This window comes from Mesoplodon mirus (genome assembly GCF_964341445.2).
Source record: "Mesoplodon mirus genome assembly, chromosome: 11".
NCBI lineage: Eukaryota > Metazoa > Chordata > Mammalia > Artiodactyla > Ziphiidae > Mesoplodon > Mesoplodon mirus.
The window spans coordinates 92546177-92568565 of NC_138987.1; the positions used below are offsets into that span (position 1 = coordinate 92546177).

Genomic DNA, 22389 nt, shown 5'->3' on the forward strand with positions numbered 1-22389 from the left:
GAGCAACCTAAGCCTTGGGCATGTTGCACACATGTCTAGAGCCCCATGATACAGGAGGAAGTTGACTCAGAGGAGGTGGGACATGACTTGGTGCTGTTTAGCTCCAGAGGTCTCTGCCTGGTCCCACACGTCCCAGAGGAGATGGTCCAGGACTCAGTCTTGATGTTCAAGAAGAGGGCCTTTTTTGGAAAAAAGTGGATCAGAGGACAAGGTGGATGGGGCTCCGCTCTCAGTAACTGAGCCCCTCTGCGTCCCAGAATGGACTCCGAGGGTTGCTGTCCAAGGATGAGGAGTTGGCTTGGGAGGTTTCAAACCCTCGGGCCAGGAAGGCATCAGATACTTCAGGAAAACATGTTGAATCTTTCAGCTTAGTTGAGCCCATTGAGCAAACTGTTTATAATATGCTCTGACCTAAAAGAATTACTACGCTTTCTAAACTATCCACCTTGCCCCAGGGAGGGGTTTATGGGAGAGGATCACCTGGCTCCGTGGCATTCATTGGGTTCAAGGCCTTTGTAAATCTTGAAGGGTTGTAGCAGTTTTACTCTCGTGATCTCTGTTTTTATTTGCGCCTGAATGAAAATATTGCATGTAACCGGAAGAATGGCATGGAGTTTCGTCTGACATTTTGAAGCAGATCGAGTTAAGAGTTTGAGAAGTTGGAGTTGGTTCTGGGAGGAAGATAGGCATGCCTAGGAGTTGCTGTTGTTGGTAGTAGGAGTAACAGTAACAGCAGGAGGGGAGGAAGGAGGAGAAAAAATAGCAGATGCTGCTTGCGTAACACTACTGCGTGCCAGGCCCAGAGGTGAAAGAACTCACCAAAGGTCACACAGCTTGTCTGTGCCCTACCTCCTACTGCTACCATCCTGCCTGTGCCCCCCACCCGCCACGGACTCCAGTTGACACTTGCTGTAAAGTCTTCAGACACAACCATGAGTCCCAGCTTCTGGGAGGCTTAGGTGACTGGAGGGGGGCTGTGGAGCTGAAGCAGACCCTCTTCTCCCGGATCACGGCAGGGAAGGAGTCAAGAGGCCAGAAATATGCTCTTGGCCACATGGCACAGTGCAAGAAGCACGGGCTTCCAGAGCCAGACAGATCAGGGATGACGTCCTGGACCCTCATCGAGCCTCAGTTTCTCTGCCTCTACTGTGGGCATCGCAGTACCCGCCTATTTGGGAACTAGTGACAATGAATGCCATCACTGTATGTGAAGTGCCTGGCACAGGGCCTGACCCAGAATACACACAGTTACTCTAATGTTATCGCATCTCTGCTCGTGGTGTTATCTGGGATGATCACAGCTGTTCTCTGGTGCCGAGGGAATCAGCACCTTCCATTCCTGGCCCCAGATTCTACCCCCGCTCTCCACTTCTCCATTCCTTCACTCTCCAGAGCAGAAGAGATGGAGGGAGGACCCGTGGAGAACAGGGACCACACAGGGGGCGATGGGCAGTGGCAGCAGTGGGTCTGCACAACCCCCAGGGAGCCCCGGGCTCTCTCGGAGGGGCAGGGATCAGCCAGGGATAGCAGATGAGGCCTGAGATGACAACTGACATCTCAGTGCCGCTGGGAGACCCACACAGGTGCCAGGCAAGAGTGGCTGGAAGGGTCTCCCTTCGGCGTGTGTGCCCAGGGCCACCGGTCCCCAGCTTAGTACATGTCAAGGCAGTAAAGGGTCAAGGCAGCACGGATCAAATATGAATATGGAAATTATTTTCTAACATATTTTTCAAAGCACTAGCTTTCCAAATCTAGACATCACTGAGTGTGCACGTGATTAGGGGACGGAGCGCAGCAGATGTGCCGTTGTACGTACAGCCATCCACGTGGAATTGAGTCCGCCCAGGGCACTCTATAATCTAGAGGCAGAATTGAGAGAGGCAGTATGTGAGGCAACCCTTACCTACTACAGCCTTTCCGTGGAAGAGCCCTGGACCGATATCTAGCACTGGAGGCTTTCTGAGGGTATGAAGTATTTGTCCCCCAGTGACCCATCAGTCAATAATTTACCGAGAACACACTTGTTTCAAGCCAGTACAGGGACAGAAAGAGGTAAATAATACAGTCTCTGCCCTCGAGTGCTTAAAGACACATTCAGCGACAGAGACAGAGGTTTTAATGTAATAGCCCAAGGGAGCAGTTGACCCACAAAATGATTACGGAAGATCAAACAGAGCTTCTTCTCTGGCTGGGGGTGGAGAAGCACAGCATCATGGTGTTGCTGAGGCCTGAGGAGGGCTACGAAGGATGCAGAGTACTTGAGAAACGTGGGAGGGGCTGATGGAGAGAAGACTGCAGCCCAGAAAACGAAGCTGCACGTCGACCACACATAGTATAGACAAAGCTCCGTGCAAAAAGTGAGAACAAAGAACACTGCGAGAAGACATAGAAAACAAACGTATGGTTACCAAAGGGGAGAGGGAGGGAGGAAGGGACAGATAAGGGGTATGGGATTAACAGATACAGACTACTCTACATAAAATAGATAAGCAACAAGGATTTACTGTATAGCACAGGGAATTATATTCAACGTCTTGCAATAACCTATAATGGAATATAATCTAGGAAAAACCAACTTAGTTACTTAGCTGTACACTTGAAAATGGACACAATATTGTAAATCAACTATCCTTAAAAATAAATAAATAGGGCTTCCCTGGTGGTGCAGTGGTTGAGAGTCCGCCTGCCGATGCAGGGGACACGGGTTCATGCCCCGGTCCGGGAAGATCCCACATGCTGCAGAGCAGCTGGACCCGTGAGCCATGGCCGTTGAGCCTGCGTGTCTGGAGCCTGTGCTCCGCAACGGGAGAGGCCACGACAGTGAGAGGCCCATGTACCACAAAAAAAAAAAATTTTTTTTAAATAATAATAAATAAATAAATAATAGTAAAGACCAAAGTATTACAGAGACAAAGCCAAGTACATCACATCAATTAATATAAATGAGCAAAATTTAGGTATTAAGACAAAAAGACTTTCAGGTTGGTTTACAAAGCAAAAGCCAACCACATGCTATACTCTAGAGACACACCTAAAACAAATTTAGTACTTTTATACTTCTTCCCATTCCCTGACTCTTAGTACATGCTCTTTTATTTTCCATTGTCAAGGTTTATAACACACACATTTCATTGCCTAACCTTAGTTTTTCTAGTGTTTATTCCTAGCTCTACATTTAAATGAGTATTGTAACTAACACTGCCAAACATTAAAACAAGGAATGCTATGAGAGTGGGATAGATCTTTTTTTTAAAGTAAGGGTGGGAAATCCAGCGTTCTGTATAAAAAGAGACATATTTTACTTTGACAGAAAGACATAAAAGTAAAATCTTGTGCATAAAAAAATACCAAAAGCAGTCAGAAGACAAATCTTAGAGTAGAAAAATGTTTCAAGCACATCTGACAGATAAAGGGTTACTATCATACTATACCAGGAACTCCCTACAAGTAGATAGGAAAGACCGACAACTCAACAGAAAATGGGTGAAGGGTGTGACTGGAGTGTAAAAGAAATCAAAATGGCTAACAGACGTGCAAGGGTGCTCTGGTTTACCGCGAGTCAAGGAGATGAAAATTAGAGCAATTAGATACCATTTTTTATTCTTCAGATTGGCGAACGCTTAATAGGGGTAACAACCTAGTGCTGGTGAGAATGTGAGCAAGGCGCATTCTTGTGCTTTGCTGATGGGACTTTCAGTCACTCTAAACCTTTGGTAAAGTAGTCTGGCAACATCAAGCACATTTGAAAACACAAATATCCTTTCATTCTACTTTTTTATTATTGGTAATTGATGCTTTGGAAATACCAAGATATGTATTCAATAGCATGTGTTTTTGTTAAATTGGGGGGGAACATCCTAAATGTTTATCAATAGGGATATGACTTAATAAATGAGGATGCATTTATCATTAGGAAGTACTATGCAGCTATTAAAAGGACTCAAGTCTGCCATCTATTGAGTTGGAAGGAAGCCCACTAAGTGGGAAAATCACATTTGCAGAGACATGCATACTATGACCTGGTGTCATACATACATACATACATACTCACACATACACATCTGACTTTGGAAAAACACATTCATACATACATACATACTCACAGATGTATTTTGTATGAATCTAGAGAATGGATGGTCATACACCAGAATATTTACTTGCTTATGAGGAATGGAGGGGAGGGATGGATGCAGAAAAATAAAGACTGAACAAAATGAAGTTTATCAGACACTTAACCTTTGAAAATCCTCAGAGCTAAGATGTGTAGCTTTGGGGGAGGAGAAATAGGAGTGCCCTGCTCTCCTCAGATTTCTGTTCTATTAGGAGTCTCAGGCCTGCCCCAGGGCATGCCCCACACATGACAGCTGCCTGCTTGACACCTCTTTGGGACGGGATGGGGTGCAGATCCGGGCTGCCTGGAAGAGACTGCTGGTCCCTTCAGCTTGCTCAGGGAAATTACATGTAGTTTTCAATTTTGCATTCTAACAGTCAGATGAAGGCGTCAAATAAGCAGCAAGCATTTAGTATTAGATCCGGATGTCATCTCCAGCAAGAAACAACAATGCTTTGACTTGGGGAAAATAACCTTTGATGCCTAAAGAGGCTCTATTAAGGGCTTTCATGCCAACATCTTGAGAGATGACTTTGCCTGCAGATGAGAGAGGCTGCCCGGGGAGAGCGATGCCCTCTGCTCTCTGGGCAAGGACTACGGTGGCCTTCACAGAAGCCATGCCCTGCCTGGACTCCTCTCCTTCTCCCCAAGGACATGCTCACCAAGGGGACAGATTCGGGGGCTTCCAGAAGGAGTGCCACCCCTGTGTGCCCCAGCATGCTGTTGGGTGCCAGCTTCACTGCCGGCGGTGGAGGAAATCTGTTAACACAAGGAAGACTTTGACGTCTCCCATCACCACAGATTGGTTCTAGAATTTTCCTAAGGGAAAGCTTATGGAGTAACACGCTGCAGGTTTGTGAGGTAGACTTCCTTCTGAGGAGAAATCCCCAGCTGAACAGGTGTTCACCTTGTACAGAGAGAAGCAACCAGAAACCCTCAAAATGACTCCATGTTTTCCTGAGAAAACTAATCAGAGATTTTTTTTTTTTTCTTGAGAAAGATGATTTCAGGTCTCAAGAGATCTTCTGAAATCTTAGTGTGGCAGGGAACTGCATTTTTACAGACAGATGTTGTTGTTAAATGTGCTTCTGGAGATGTTTGTTTAGTGCTTTCCTCTGAGGAATTCAGAGTGCTTTACAGACATTTTCTTCATTTTTTCTTAAGGTTTTTTTCTTTCTCCTGAACGTGTTTTACGCTCGACTATAAATTTTTCATTCACTTTTTCTCACTGAATTTTTTCTGAAATATTTCCTGTTAACCTCATTTCCTCCTATCTGCATATCCAATATGATATACTAACGCCAGTTCAGATGCCCTAGAAAAGAATTCAAGATTTTTCCTTTCAGAATCTCAGGCTTCTCTTTCTCTATTTACTTTTACAAACTTTCCCATTTTTAATACTTTCACCATACTTTTTCCCCCTTAAAAGAAGAATTGCTTGAAATATACCTTGTTCTTCCACATAAATAGCCCCTATTTTATTTAATTTTAGTTGTTTACTTATTTCTAACTGTCTTGCTTCACAAGAAGTTGAAGTAATTAATTTGTGGTAACTAAACACATTTTTTAACATAAGCACCATGTAGTGGCATTGCCAATCTGATATTCATAGCAGAGTTGTGTTGAGTTTTTTTCAAACCTGTTTCTCCTTTCAGTCCTGAAGGAATTTGTTAACTTTCTTTCTCACTGTAATCATCCTTGAAGAAACAAAGAAAAAAAGAATCAAGACTTTAAGAGAAGCTAATCCTTTGTAAAATCAGATCAGATACTTCCCTCCCTTTAGGAAATAACCACTAAGAACATCTTTTTACTGGGCTCTCATCAGATGGAAATGTAGTAGGGAGCCTGTGTCCTAAAGATCATGAAATTATGTAGAAGACACCTAGCAATCACTCCCTATTTTACAGATGTGGAAACTGAGGCTCAGAGAATTATAGATATTTGTCTGCAGTCACAGAAATACTTAGAGACACATTCAGAATTTAGTTTAGGAAGGACTTCCCTGGCGGCCCAGGGGTTAAGATTCTGTGGTCCCATTTCAGGGGGCATGGGTTCGATCCCTGGTCGGGGAACTAAGATCCCACATGCCTTGGGGTGAGGCAAAAAAAAAAACAAAAAACAACTTACTATCCCACATATATTAAAAGGATAAAAAATGAATCAAAAAAAAAAGAATTTTGTTTAGGAAACAAGACATCTAAAAAGTCACTAAATAAGGTAGTAAAGAGCATGAAATAATGAATGGTTTGGTTATTCTGGGCAGTGGTGACCTGGTAAATGTTTAACTGCTGGAGGCAGGGGTGGGCAGGGGCAGCCCTGATTTCATGGTGCCCACGACCAGTTTCAAACTACCAACCTGAAGCCATCGAACAAGGAGTTGGGAACAGATTTATACGATCTAGCTGGCTGTCAAGAGTAACAGAGATCTTCTGGCTGGAGGGGGGGGTGCGGGCAGGTCTCTAAGGAAGAGAACTAAGCTAGACCAGTTCTCTCCACACGTGAAGGAACATCCTTGGTCTTTCCATGGAGCAGCTGCAGGACTCTGCAACTTTTCTCTTGCCTCAGCAGATAAACCACTCTTCACCTACTGAGCTAGCACTTCCATTTCAAGGCCCAGCTTAAAAAAGGGTCCCAGTCAAGCTTTTCCCTGACCCTTTCAGAAATAGTCACTTCTACTCTGAATCTGAGTCATTTTTTAGACCTTTTATTAGGGTAATTACCAAAGCCTGACTTGATATTACTGTCAATAGACAGTGTCTTTCCCCAGGGGACTGTCCTTGGAGGACAGGGACCGTGTCTTACTCCTTCATTATTAGCTGAGAAGCAATGCAGGATGGTGGGTGGGAGCCCAAGCTCTGGAGCCAGACTGGTCAGCTTCAGATCCGAGACACTGTGCTCACTTAACCTTGAGACCATGAGCAAGTCATCAGACCCCTCTGTTCACACCTGCACAATGAGACATTAAATAACAGCCTGCATCTCACAAGCTCACTCCAACGATGTATGAGATTCCTGGATGTGTTTGGTGCTTAGCACATACTAAGCCCTTAGTAAATGTTGCCTGGTATTGTTTTCTCTAGCACACAGCCCAGCGCCTGGCACAGAACTGATGTGCAGTTGATGTTGGTTGCATTACGTCGAAGTGAAGCAAGGATATGACCCTGCTATCTTGACAGGAAGTTAAGAAAGAGTGCTGGAGGAGACCTCATGAACAGAGTATTGCTGGGGAAATGAGGATGAGATAGTAAATAAAACTCAGTTGATCATAGGATTATAGGATCAGAGCCAAGCTTTCCAGCTGTGGTATGATGAACACAGAGCAGGGTGGGATCATCCATACCCTCCCCTCCCTCAGTGAGCTGGACGCCGTAAGTTTGTAAATATACCATTTGTCATTGCAATAGCTTGTGTAGACTGCTGTTCCTTGAAATATCTCCTTTTCCATATTGTGCAGTTGCTTTTAAAAAATCTAAATGCTAGACATTAAGTATAAATACTGTTGAATTTTATTCCATTTCGTTCAGTCCATTATTCCAGTGAATTCATATGGCTTCCAACCTTGATTCTGCATTGCAGCATATCTTTGATCCTTTCTAGTTTGTGTTATCTGCAGTTTGGTGAGCATGACTTCTGTTTTGTTTTCTGAAACACTACACAGGCCACTTCTAAAAACAGAGTCCCCGACATGTCACTAGAGACCTTTTTCTGTGTTGGCATTAATTCGTTAAACAATCTTTTTTTTTTTTGGATATGGATTTTAGACTCCTTTCAAATCCATCAAGTATACAAGGATCTATATTATATTCCCTCTTGTTCACAAGTTTCATGAAAAAACTTTGCCAACATGCTATGTCTGCAGCATTTTTGTTTCACAGTTAGAGTGAGACTATCAGAAAAGAAAATACAGCCAGCTTGTTGAAACCTGTCCCTGATTAACCTATGTTAACTTCCAAAACCGACAACTTCCTTTTCCGACTTTAATAAAGGATGCATGTTTCAAAATAGTGATGTTAACTGTATCAAGGTAGATTAGGCTCAATGCACAAGTCTTGACCATCTAGGTGAGAAGTTTGGACACAGTCCTGAGGGTGGTGGGAAGTTGTTGAAATTTTTGAATAGAAATTATATGATGAAATGATGTTTTAAGAAGAGCCATCTGGCAGCAGTGTCCACAGTGGACTCTAGGGGAAACCTTATGTGAAGTTTGAAGTTGCCTGCAGTAATCCCAAGGTGGGCTGCTGGACGACTGGGCTAAGCTAGTATCAGTAAAGATGGAAGAGCTTACATTTGGATAAAAGGAAAAATCTCAGAGAGACTACTGGGGGAACATGATAGCAGTGAAAAAAATAAAAATAGGTACCTTAGGGCTTCCCAATCCTTTTCACATAATGGAACATGCAGAAAATATCAGTTTGGCCACTGGGGTGACTAGGGCCGCTTGGAGATGGACATGACCCAATGTCATGGGCTCCCACGGCTGGGTCTTCCCTTCCCCAAGCCCCACCTCCCCCAAATCACAGACAGAAGACATTAAGATCTCCACATGGCTGGGAAGCTATTTGGACATTTTTGTTTTAGAAATGAGTAGTCTTAGTAATATGAAGAAAAATAGACTTGTACCAAAATCAGGACCAACAGTACAGAAGAGACCATACATGTAAAGGGAAGCAAATGTTTGCTTCAGTGCATAATTCCGAACACAGAAGTGACATATGGCTACACACTTGGAAGAAAACTAGCTTCAGGGTTAATGCCAAACAAAAGAGCCCAGGCCACCAAGCCACTGCCCGTGTTCCAGTGACGTGCGAGAACAAAGGCGGTGGCTGTACAGGCCTAATTTGGGCATGAAAGTAGGCAATGCCTACCAGACAGCTTAGAGGGAGGTATAAGCCACACCAAGGGAGGCACTAGGTAGAAACTTAGGTGTAGACAAAAGCAGTAGCAAAGGAGTGAATTTTGGTTTTGTATTATTACGGAAATCTAAGCCACTTGCTTGAAAACGTACGACAGACTGCCCATTTGTTGCTCCTTGTTGGTTTTCGTAGCTCATCAATTAAGTCGTCTCGTAGTCCTGGTGCCTCACCTGTGCTACTAATTTGTTTTGCTGCATAGAGGAAAGAACATGCAGGAACTTGCCATCTCTAATTCCTGGTGATAACTGAAGATGTTTGGTTGTAGAAAGTTAAAAGGCGTTCCCTCTTTCTTCAATAAACTCAATGACAGAGTGAGAACAAGAACCTCCCAACAAGGCGTGCAGATTCCATTATAAAAACAGAACGAATGGCTCTTTTAGAAAAGAATGGAACCCACACATTTCTCCCGATGACTAGCAGCAGGGCCACCATGTGCATGATGCCAGGGGCACCCGCCTTTCACACTGGAGTCCATGAAGTGGAGGCACACAGCCCACGGGGCCATGTGTGGCAGCTCACAGAGAGACCCATCTGATCCCCCCCTGGGGCGCCCACCCAGCCCAGCAGGTGCGTATCCACGCTGACCTGTGACGTCCATCACCCCCTCGACCACAGTCCCTTCCCCAGCCAACCTGTGCTCTCTTCTTTCATCCTGACTCACCCTTTTTTATTCCAATTCAGATCCACCCAGTCCTCTTCGTGGCTTCCCACTAGGCCTCTGGCACAAGCCAAAGCACATCGTTCTGGCTCACTTGCTCCCGTCGCTCTGTTGACCTTTCCAAAGCTATTTGCTGCTCTCACCGTCCTGCTCTCTGTTACAGCTGGGGAGAAAACACCAATAGACACTCAAGGCAGGAGGTCCTGGCCTCCTCCCAGCACTGGGACAGGCTTCAGTCTGAGCACTTATCACACGGTGCTGTAAACATTTGCTTACATTTCTGACTCCTTCACTCAGTGTGAACTTGACAAAGGGCAGAAAGATGCTTCTTTAAGCCACGAGGTTTAGCAGAGTGCCGGGCCCATGTTTGGTAAGTGGGTGAGTAGATGAAGAGCCTACCTTTCTTAGATTCGGACACAGTAAGTCTCATCCTGAGCATGTGGTCTAAGGAGGTTTCGTCTCTATTCTGGACGATGCCTGCATCTCTGGACTTGGTTTAACAGCTTCCCGGGGGAGCCAGGAGAAGCAGCTCTGTCTCCGCCGGTGGTTTCTGAGTCCTTGTTTATCCCTGTGCAGGTGGGGAAGTGGAAAGACAAGTCCCTGCAGATGAAGTACTACGTGTGGCCCCGGATGTGTCCGGAGACGGAAGAGCAGGAGGATGACCATCTGAGCATCGTAACGCTGGAGGAGGCCCCGTTCGTCATTGTGGAAAGCGTGGACCCTCTGAGTGGAACCTGCATGAGAAACACGGTGCCCTGCCAGAAGCGCATCATCTCTGAGTACGTGGCCTGGGAAAGTCAGGTTTGCCCCAGCTGTCAGCACCCGGCTGGGATCCGAGGCACAGAATGAATTGGGCACCATGTCTGAATCTCGTTACTGTTGAGCCGTGGAGTTTCTGGCAGCCCTGTGGTCTGGCATCTGGTTCTGTCCGGATCATGACCCGGGAGAATTAACTGCTAACTATGTGATCGTTTCTGGGGCCTTGCGTGGTCTCAGTGACCAGGACCTCAAGTTCTTGGAGATTTAAGTTTACATGGGTGTTGCAAGATGCTTTCTGAGGCCAGCATGTCTTTAGAAACATTTTTGGAAATAGATACAATTAATCTGTGCTGATAGAAGTCAGGATAATGGTTCTTTTTGGTGAGGGTGGGAAGGGCCTGGAAGGGAGAACAAGAGGCCTGCCTCTAAGGCGCTGGTAACTCTTCCGTATCTGAATTTGGGTTCCGGTTAAATGGGTGGGTTCAGTGTATGAAAATTCATCCAGCTGAACCCTTAGGATATGTGCACTTTCCTGATATATATTATACTTCAAAGGAGCATTTAAAAGTATGAGAAAACATGGTCCAATATGATGAGGTAATGAGATTATTGCAGTTCTATGGTATGATTTATGTCCTCATCCAGGCCTGACATAAATTGTGCTGAGCTGTGAAGGAGGGCCTGCTTTGTGGTTGGCAAGGGTAATATTGTGCCTCTTGTATAAAAGCCTTGTTTTTGTTTTTTGTTTCTTTACCTGGTTAGAAATAAAACAGATGAGGAGCCAGGTTACATCAAAAAATGCTGCAAGGGGTTCTGTATTGACATCCTTAAGAAAATTTCTAAATCTGTGAAGTTCACCTATGACCTTTATCTGGTTACCAATGGCAAGCATGGGAAGAAAATCAATGGAACCTGGAACGGTATGATTGGAGAGGTAAGTGTCAGGAATTCAGGGCCATTTCCGTGTTTCGTTTATTTAATATTTTTAAAACGCTCATTTTATAAATTTTAGAAAATATAAAATAGTACAGCTGACCCTTGAACAACATGGGTTTGAACTATGTGGGCCATTTATGAGCAGATTTTTCTCAGTAAATGTATGGTCGGCCCTCCTTAGCTGTTGTGGGTTTTGCGTCTGTGGATTCAGCCAACCGCGGATCCTGTACTGTGTCTACAGTCTTCAGTTGGTGGAATCCGCGGATAAGGAGGGCTGACTTTGGGACTTAAGTGTCCTCAGGTGTTGGTATCCACGGCAGGTCCAGGAACCAATCCCCCGCAGATACCGAGGGAAGGCTATAAATGAAATGTACTGTTCCCACTATACAAAGGAAAGCGCTGTAGGGCCCCAGATATTTTCTGCACGGTGGCCCCTTGCCTTCCTGGATGCCCTAGCTGGAGCCTTGCGTCTTTCTCCCCAGGTGGTCATGAAGAGGGCCTACATGGCAGTGGGGTCGCTGACCATCAACGAGGAGCGATCTGAGGTGGTCGACTTCTCCGTGCCCTTCATAGAGACTGGCATCAGTGTCATGGTGTCACGCAGCAATGGGACCGTCTCACCTTCTGCCTTCTTAGGTGAGTGATGGGCTTGCAGGCGTGAAGGATATGGGCCCAGGGACAGGTAGAGGGAATGAGAACTAGGTACAGGAGCTCGTGGCCAGGCTCTCTCAGCCAGGAGCTGATTTTTCAGGAGCTTCCCTCAGCCAGGGATTTCATTTGGGGGACCTCAGAATGGATCATTCTCCAATGTGAAAACTGAAGAATACCCTCAAAAATAGGAAGGCATGGTACCCAGTAAGAAAACAGTACAGGACCAGTAACCAGGGGTCCTACTTGAGTCTCACTCCTGCATTTGACCTTGAACAAACTTGCTCCATCCTGAGACCCAGTCTCCTCATCCACAGAAGAAGGCATTTCCACTAGCTGATTTCTGAAGCTGCTTCCTGCTTTAATAATGTCTAATTCTGGATATCATTCAAATACCTGTTTGTTTCAAATTAGCTTCAAGAGTGGAGCTCAGTGCTACCAAAAAAAAAAAGGTTTTCTGTTTTCCCGTGAATGTTTGGAGGCTTTGCCAGATAAAGCTGCTCTGATTCTCCCGCCCACCGACCCCATCCTTCCCCATAGAACCTGTACCTCACTCTCCAGCATTACTTATGTGTCAGAGCCTTCCGTATGATATAAGACTGGGTGAGGTGAGGCCAAGATTTCAATTAGATGAGGTCTTTTGTGAGCTCATACCCCGTATTTTTGGCAGGGGCTGTGAGAGCAAGGGATTGGAAAATAAAATGTCACCTTGAAAGCAGGCCACTGGGCTAGGAGATAGGAAGCTGGTTTGGTCCTAAACAAACTGAAAGCCCTTGGACCAGTCACAGTCTCTCTAAAGGATACCAACACTTTTTTTTATTGAATACTTGCTATGTGAAGGCTCAGCCATTGTTGTACAAACTTTGATTATATTACTTCATTGACACTACTATAATAGCCAGTTTATGGCTTAGGAAACTGAATCCTAGGTTATGCAATTTTCCAACCGTCTCTCAGCTAGTAAGGAGCAGATCCAGGATTAAAGCCCAGATGTGGCTGCCCTTGCAGCCTGTGTGTTAGTACACATGGGGGCATTTCAGAGCTCGACTCCTAAAATCAGGAAACAGTGCAGTGGGCCGAGACTAAGATGTGATATAAAATGGAAAAGCCCAGACGTTTGCCTCCAGGGGCCCTCTGTTCGTAACCTGTCTCTGCCACCTTCTGAGTATGAACGTACAAAGGGCTGGGACCTCTTAAGTCTTCGTTTACTGCTATGTAAAATAGATATAATAATCCATAATGAAAGGGCCATTAAAGGATAGTAGAAACTACGTGGTGAAAGTACTTTCTTAAACTATGTAGACCAACACAAATATTTTCTGTATTTTGTGTACCGAAAGTTGCTCTGGGCTTAATGGGGGGAAAGAAAGCATAGAGACGGTGCTTTTACTCAGTTATCTCCTAATCTTGGACAAACTGGGATCAAAGTAGGATTTCAATCAATCAGACCCAAGGAGGAGAGGGTCTCTATTCCACCGTACAGAGGCTTTGAGTTGTACCTTCCACCCTCGCATCTCTGGCTGCCACCGAAAGGTTTTGCATTTCACAGTCGGTGTGTGCCATATCAAGGTCCCTTTTCAATTAATTAAGCGACCAGGCTTTTATAATTCCCTTGGGAGTTCAAAAAGTAAAGTAGGTTCCAAAATAAGGAAATATTTTCTAATTTTCAGCCCATTTCCATCCCTTTTCAATTTCATCTTTATTAATGATTTGGAAGATGGAGGAAACAGCATGTTAATTCACTTAGTTCTGAATTTACAGTGTGATGTGACAGCTAAAAAGGCCAGAACTATTTTGAGGCACAATTGAGGAAACATTGTATTATGGGACCGAAGAGTGATTGTCCCTTTTTACAGGCCTCCAGAGAGGGGGCTCCTGGAATTCAGTATTCAATTTCTGGACACCTCTGAGCCAGAGAGATTTAGATCAACTGGAAGAGAGTCAGCAAAAATGATTTTAAAAAGTTAAAGAAAGCATATGTAGAACATCCTTACTCTCTTGCCTGTTCTTGTCCCATCAACCTTGTCACCTGGAAATAGGGACTAGATTGAGGTTGTTTTGTTAATTATCATGTCCCCTTGTCATTTGCTAAATTCCCACTGTTGGAGACACTGATATTTATTGTGGATGGGTTTTTTTTTTAACATTGATGTATTCTCCTACACTAATGATGTCTAATAAAATATACCACGTCAAACCAGGTTGAAAAAGCAAATCTAGGCTGGAAAGTTTAAGAGAAGTGAAGCAAGGGGGCAAGCGAGTTATTCATTGTGCCTAATTATTACTGAACCAATTCAAGCCACAAAGAGTAACCAAGTTTGTTGAGAATGAACTTGGCCTCAAGGCTCGGAAGCATTGGTGAAAACTTTTCCAGGTCCAGCTGTGGGTTGTGGCATATAGATAGGAGCGGAAACCAAGAGCCAGTCCAACATGACTCACTTATCCATGTCTAGTACTTATTCTAGTTCCACTGTTTTCCAAAAGACCCAGATATTGGTCCAGTCATGGCAGAAACTATCTGTACAATCTCAAAAAGGACGGGCAAGAGGCCGTCCTTCTCATATGTTTGAAGGAAAACAAGCTTCGACACGCCCATCAGGGGGATGGAGAGGCTTAGATATAGCTTACTCCTTCCTCCCTAAGTGGCTTTCTGAAGGGACGCACACACCTGTGGCTTGTTTCCCCAAAGATAGGAGTCGCGCGAGTGAATGAACATGCCTGTCAATCAGGACCCATTTGTTCTCTGCGTTAACCCTGAGCGCTGATGTTTTGCTTCCCCAGAGCCATTCAGCGCCGATGTGTGGGTCATGATGTTCGTGATGTTGCTCCTTGTCTCCGCCGTGGCCGTCTTCGTCTTCGAGTACTTCAGCCCTGTGGGTTACAACAGGTGCCTCGCCGATGGCAGAGGTAAGGCCAGCTGTAACCGTTGCCTTCCTGCCTTTCTCTAGTTCTCAGCTCAGAACCTCTGTGCCCCTCATCTGCTGCCTGCCTCCACCCTAACCCTCAGTCTTCAAGGTCACCACCTTGGTGACCTGTTAGAAAGACCCCAATTAAGGGGTTCTAATCAGTGCTATGGTTTTTCATTTTACCTTGGTGTTCAGAAAATATTAATTTCTAAATGTACAGTGATAATTGGGATTAACATTGTTCTTTAACCTGAGAAGTAAGTAGAAGACTGATGCATGTGAAAGTAATAGACCTTAAAAATAGTGACGGATACCCTTGTAACATTCTACTCATCTGTTCATTTGGAAAGAGTGGAGCTTTAGCCTGACTTTTAAAGTCTATTGTGGAATTTATGAAAGATTTGCAAATGCATTAGATAAAACTAAAAATAATCACCCATAAGTTTCTCAGCAAGAAATAATATCTGTTAATATATTGGTATATATACTTCTAGTCTTTTAAGTTTTATGCACATGTAGCCATTCTATTAAGTAGCCCAAACTTAGTAGAGCATGAATGTGAAAACTTTTATCTTTCTTCTATTATTACCTATCTTCTAGACTGTGTGACTGAACCCCTTAACAAAAACTTGTGTAGATTCCAAAACTTTCTGATCATTTCCCATTATTAAAGCAAATAAACAACAAGAAGCAAACACACACACACACACACACACACACACACACAAAGACCCCAATTTAGATGTTAGTTTGAATCTGTATGTCCTCTCCCTGCCTCAAGCCTGACCCCAAGCCCAGTTCCACCCCTAAGCAAGTGAGATCAAAGCTGGCAGCGGAAACGTGTAACATAAACATGTCAGAGGAAACTCTTTTGATAACCTTAGGCTACGAGCAGTCTGTCCGATCAGATGTGCTAACAAGGCAGATTAGACACATGTATCAAGAGTAAGAAAAGACAGGTTACCCCAAGGTACATGCAGGGTAGTTGTGGCTGAAACAGCTCTCCACAGGCAAAGGATAACCTCTGAAGTACAAGATCCCCAAAGCATGTGTCCCCAGCTTACATCTCTCTGCCAGGAGGTAGAGGAGTTGGGTATTTGAAATAAAATGGCCGGGAGATAACAATTCTCACCCACAGCTACTCTTGGGGGTGGTCCATCTTCCTGGCTAGGAAGGTCCAGAGATGTGAGGGCTACCCATGTGTTTGAGGCATTTATGAGACTTCACAAAAAGTTTACTAGATTTCTGAAGGGGGCCAAGGGGTCCTTATAGATATCTCTTCTGAAACTTCCTGAGAGCACCGGGATTAGGAAATATTCTGCCTTCTCTGAGTCTTCTCCCATCCACCATGTGAGCTCTATCCTGGAATTATGCGTCAAAAGGGGAAAGATTCTTAACCCCAGCTACACATAAGAATCACCTATGGGGCACTTAAAAGACAAAGATGCATAGACCTCATATTCTAATATTCTGATTCACTAAGTCCAGAGCGGGACTTGAACCATTGTATGTTTCAAAATAGTGGTTCTCTACCTTGGCTGCATGTTACAATAACCACCACACCTCACCCTAATTTAGTAAGAATCTCTGGGGATGGTGTGTCAGTATTTTGTCAAAGCTCCCCTTGTGCTTCTGTTGAATTCACAGTCCAGGCTATGAGCCACCCCTGCACTGAGGTATTTCCAGGTGTAGACCTACCTTCTCATTTGGGGTGTGCCTTCTGGGGTGGACACTTGGATGCCTCCACAATATGGAATAGTCAGGGGCTTCCTGCCTGTGCCAAAGGGTCATCCAAAAGCCATGACTACTCCCCATGTTCACCCTCCCCGACCCCGCAAAGAAAATCAAAGAGGCAAAAATTCAGACACAAAAATCAGAGCCAGGGCTTACGATTACTCACTTTACCAAAGGATGCTTGACTTCGCCAAAGAATTCAACATGGGGCCGCTTTAACTATCAAGTCTCCCTGGGGCATTTTACACTGCACAAAACTTTGATTTATAAGCAGTTTTTCAGTTATGCATCTGTTCCATGAAGTAAGGTCCACTCGCACAGATGTGTGTGCACAGTTAGATCTTAGGCTTGACATGTGTGGTCACTGATGATTTAGGTGGCTGAGCAGATGCTCTCAGGATCACAGATAGCATTGAAACACCTGTGCTAATGTGCTGTAAAACTGTGCAGGCAGATGTTCGTTTCTGCAGCAGAGGGGCTGCATGCAGACCCAGACAGCAGGCAAGATTTCACCATCGCCAAGCAGAGAAAGCAGAGAGGTCACAATAAATATGCGGGCAGAAGCCCTGCATGATCTGTGTGAAGGTTGGGTGGAGGACAAAGACAGCCTACCTCTCCACCCTCAGATACGTGTGGCCAAGCCAGGGATCTCTGGCAGACTCTCCGGGCCGCCTGGTATTCTTTTACACGGAAGGCAGGCCCTACTGGAGGGAACCAGGTGGGAGGTGTTGGCACTGGAGTGAGGTCAAGGCTGCCTTCAAAACATTGAGGGCTGGGCTTCCCTGGTGGTGCAGAGGTTGAGAGTCCGCCTGCCAATGCAGGGGATGTGGGTTCGTGCCCCCGTCCGGGAAGGTCCCACATGCCGCAGAGCGGCTGGGCCCGTGAGCCATGGCCGCTGAGCCTGCGCGTCCGGAGCCTGTGCTCTGCAATGGGAGAGACCACAACAGTGGGAGGCCCGCGTACCGCAAAAACAAACAAACAAACATTGAGTGCTAAGAGCTGGAAGCCACAGAAGAATCAGGATCAACTGCATTCAAAGCAGCATCCATGCATAAAATTGGAGGAGATCTATGACTAGTGGGAGAAAAAGACCCCACAGGGTTCTTGCTGACCTTCTTTGAAATTGAAATGCTTTCTCGGCAGATACAAATATGAATTTGGGGACCATGGTAATGAGGATGCAAGTGTGACCATAGTGGGATGGTGGCCTTCGTTACTCAGTCTTGATGGGCCCTTAAGGGTCTTACATCCATCAGGGCAGGAAGCTGGCTCCTGCGGTGCCCTGGCTGAGTCATGATCACTGGTTGGAGCAAGAGCCCACACACACCCCAGGCCTCTGGTTTTTCTCTTCCACCTTCCTGTGGGTCCCAGGAGAAGAGAGACACAAGCTCTCAACTGAAAAAGCTACCTAAGGGTAGCTTTAGGGCTGGGGCTTTGCTGGTGGGTTTCCTGCTCTGAGCAGGAACTTACCAGCTCTAAGTACTTGTAAGTTTAAATAGAACCCGTGACGCTGTCTTAACCTTCTGTCCTTGTCTTTTTGTCCTGCCAGAGCCGGGTGGCCCATCTTTCACCATTGGCAAAGCTATTTGGTTACTGTGGGGTCTGGTGTTTAACAACTCCGTCCCCGTGCAGAACCCAAAGGGGACCACCTCCAAGATCATGGTGTCGGTGTGGGCCTTCTTTGCTGTCATCTTCCTGGCCAGCTACACTGCCAACTTAGCTGCCTTCATGATCCAAGAGGAGTATGTGGACCAGGTTTCCGGCCTGAGTGACAAAAAGGTAGGAGCACCATTTGAAACCTCCCATCTTTCCCCCAGTCCCATTCTCAGCCATACTCAGAGCTCTCACGGACCTGTTAATTTCCTGAATCTTTAGAATCGACCGTTCTTCCTTATGGCTCCTGAAATTGGGACACGGGAGCAGAATTCAGTTTCCCCACCGAAATAATATTACTTCACGTTCGCCTTCTCATTTGTGAAAGGTTGTCACCAGCACGCCCTGGGCTGCAAATGAGGGGCTTGGTGTGTTAGCGGTTTTCTGAGTGCAGGGTTCCTCTTGTCTGGGACGCTCAGGTGGCCTATCAGCAGCACAAGGCTGCACATTTGGGCTGTTATTAGAGGGCCACCCCGCGCACCCACGCTGAGGGTGCCGGCCCATCACGGCCCTCATTTTCCTCCCAGGGCTGGTCTCCTGCACGCCCCCCCTTTTTTCCTCTGCACACTCGTGGGTTCCCAGGGTCGAGAAGGAGGATTGTTCTCATTGTGTCCTGAAGAAAAGTAGCTGCTACTTAACTGGATCGGGGGGTGCCGATGAATGGGTTGTCCCCATACCAACCGCAGGCCTCCCTGCTGGCCTGTGCCGTGAAGAGAGGAAGGGAAGTAAGTGTCTGCTGGTTGCCATGGTTTCTGGGTGAGGATGTATAAAACCCAGGCTCAGTACATGTGACTCTCTAGGTCTGCTGGAAGCAACACAGGTTCCGTGGGAGCTCTGGTCCAACCCTAGTACTAGCGGCTACCTTCCTGGAGTGCCCAGGAGAGCCCCTGGATACCCCAGATCACTCCGGAGACTTTCATTTACAATGTCTCCTCTCCGTTTCCTTAAGATTTAGAAAATGTGATTTCCCACCCCTTCCCCCGGGATGAAACTATGTGATATAGATAGATGTGTGTTTAGACCACATAGGTCATGTGTAGTTAATGCTTTATCATGTGGGTCAGCTTTTCCCAAGACAAAACCTTAAACACTTAGCAAATGGTTTGAGAAGAATGAAAAGGAGGAGATATGCTCTTTGGGGACTCAAGTTATGATTTCTCCATCTACTCATCACTGCTCACCAAGGGCATTCAAAAGCATAAGGAAGATAAACAGCTTCTTAAGGGGATGAAATATATATATATATATATATATATATATATATATACACACACACACACACACACACATACATGGAGCACTCACAATGTTCACCTCTTTAGGTTAGCTCTTTCTCTGGTTTGTCTTCCTTTTCACTTTATTTTTCTTCCTTACTTTTAAAAACATTCCCTCTCTTCTATTTCCTTCTCCCTTATCTTTTTTTAAAATTTTATTTATTTATTTATTTATTTTTGGCTGTGTTGGGTCTTCGTTGCTAGGGCTTTCTCCAGTCGCGGCGAGCAGGGGCCACTCTTCATCGCAGCGCGCGGGCCTCTCACTGCCGTGGCCTCTCCCGTTGCGGAGCACAGGCTCTGGATGCGCAGGCCCAGCGGCCATGGCTCACTGGCCCAGCCGCTCCGCGGCATGTGGGATCCCCCCGGACCGGGGCTCGAACCCGCATCCCCTGCATCGGCAGGCGGACTCTCAACCACTGCGCCACCAGGGAGGCCCTTTTTTTTTTTTACTTCTTTTCTTCTAACTCATGATTTATTATGCATTTCTTCAGATATTCATCCATCTATTACTTAATTCACTTTAAACCTTTCTCTCTCTCCTTGTTCCTTTGTCAGCATCCTTCCTTTACCATTTTGATCCTCTCAGAAACTTTGAGCTAGACCTCTCCCTTCACCCGTTTCTACAACTACTTTTTGTGTCTATTTCTGTGACCTGGGCAGTCGTGGTGCTGAGAACAGCTGATCTCCCAGGGCTCCGTGCTTGGATGTGGCGGAGCTGAGGTGGGCCACGGCCACCCTAAGACACGAATGTGGCTGAAGTGTAACAGACCACGTCCCCACGTGTGGATCTGTCAGGGGTACGGAGGACCATATCCTCACATCAGGGAACGGCAGAGGTGTGGCGGATTATGTCCCCATGCAGAGTGTGGTGGGACCATGTCACCATGCAGTAAATAACATGGTCAAAGGGTGGTGGGCCACAGCCCTTCCGGGGACTCTGGGCTGTTAAGTAGGAGATCCACCACAATTGTCACAGTGTTTTCTTTCGTTCCCTCTGAGAATTCGTTAGGACACTGTATTTATGTTTCTCATCCTCTCAAGGGCCATCCGGCAACAACTGAATGATTTTCTACTTGAACTAAGCATAATTGAGATGGAGGGAGATTGTTTTCCCTTCTGTGGTTTCGAAAGAACATATTGTTCTGGGCTGCTTGGACAGAGAGGCTGTGCCCCTGTCTGTCCTCCACACCACGTTGGTTATGTTCTGAGAAGTTGGATCCCATCTTTGCTTAAAGAACCTGAGTGGCTCCATTGCTCACAGAATAAAGACAACTTTTTTCAGGCGTGGCGCTCAGAGGTTTTACAAATGATTCCCAGCGTGCACCAGCAATTCCGTCTCATCAGCCAATGCATAGACTCTTGCACCCTATGTTCTAGGCATCCTTGCCTCCTTATCCTTCCCAGCGACGCCTCTCTGCATCTGCCTGGGGTGTTCTTCTCCTTACTTCTTCACTCACCAAACTCCTACTGAAATTGCAAGACACAGATCAGAGATCCCTTTATTTGTAAAGCCTTCTCATCCGGGCTTATCTGGGAAGTTAGCCATTGTCTCCTCTGTCATGGCAATCATTCATACCTTTATTATAGCACTTGTCTCCCACATTGTAATCTACAGACGTGTACCTGTCCATATCTCCCCTTATTTGACCATGAGCTTCACAAGGTCAGTGACCATAACTTGGTTATCATTTTTACAAAAACTCTATAGGGAGAGAGGGAGAGATGGTGTATTAATTTAAGAGTCTCTTGCACAGAGCAATGGACTAAGCATTACAGGCAAAGAAAGCAGCAAGAGAGCAAGAACCCTTTAACAGATGTTCAGTTTGAAAATGATTATCTGATCCATTTCAGAACTCTGCAAATGACAAAATAGTGGATTGTAAGCATCTGACCAGAAAGGGTCAACATAATTTACAGAAGTATAGAAAACATTTAAGTAACCAATGACATACAACTGCAGATCAGTGTCAGGAACAGTATTGTAAGTCAGAGAGTTTTCTGAAAGTGCACTTAAAATGTCAAAATTCATATTAGTTTTACTTCAAAACACCTAAAGAAAACTAAGTCTTGAGAATGACTTTACATGAGAGGAAGTATATTCTGTGAATTTAGCAAAAGAAAATAATAAGGTCTTCAAAACGATAACATTGAGAACAGAAATGAGGTGATTTTGAAGACTCTCTTTTCAGTGTAATTAAATTTTCATCAAGGAAGGTAACATTTAAAGTGGAGAAGGGTTTCTATACTTGTTTTGATTATCACGCATGACATATCTTCTATGTAACTCAGACCAAATGATAAATATTTTGGAGTGATGATGGGGAGATATTTGTAGTCATTAGATTTAGATATTTTAGGAAATTGTCTTCAATTTTATGGCAGGAAAATGTTCCCAGATCTCATTTATGTTAACGTACAAAGTCAGAACGTTCAGAGTTAAATTTCCATGAAATCCTATTTGGGGGCTCCTTTTTTATTGGATGGCTTCCACCTCGCAATAGCACATTACATCATTGAATTCAGAATTATTCCACTACATGCTATAACTAAATATGGGTGCAAGTTCTAATGTTTAGCAGCCCTACTGTACATTCCATCAGCTCTCCCAGTGGGAGGAGGATATAAGGAAGCTGGTGACATCTTTCTTCTCTTAACAAAGAGCCCACAATGCTCATTCTCATATTCTCAGCTATCCAGACGGATTTCTCATTTTGCAGCCGGCCAACCACAGTATGGAGGAGAGTTTGGCCAGGTGAACAGGAGACATATTTTCCGGGCACTGGATACATTAAGTATT

At 45.2% G+C, this 22389-nt stretch overlaps 1 protein-coding gene across 1 annotated transcript in view; it reads left to right on the top strand.

Moving 5' to 3' along the window:
* GRIN2B (glutamate ionotropic receptor NMDA type subunit 2B) overlaps window positions 1–22389 on the top strand; it is a gene marked incomplete at both ends in the record, with an annotated part of 298387 nt that overhangs the window by 237798 nt on the left and 38200 nt on the right. Inside the window, 5 exons of the mRNA XM_082635335.1 lie at window positions 10259–10461; window positions 11204–11375; window positions 11860–12013; window positions 14807–14932; window positions 18215–18444. Of these exons, the coding sequence (XP_082491461.1) occupies window positions 10259–10461; window positions 11204–11375; window positions 11860–12013; window positions 14807–14932; window positions 18215–18444 (885 nt within the window). The remainder of the gene's footprint in view (window positions 1–10258; window positions 10462–11203; window positions 11376–11859; window positions 12014–14806; window positions 14933–18214; window positions 18445–22389) is intronic.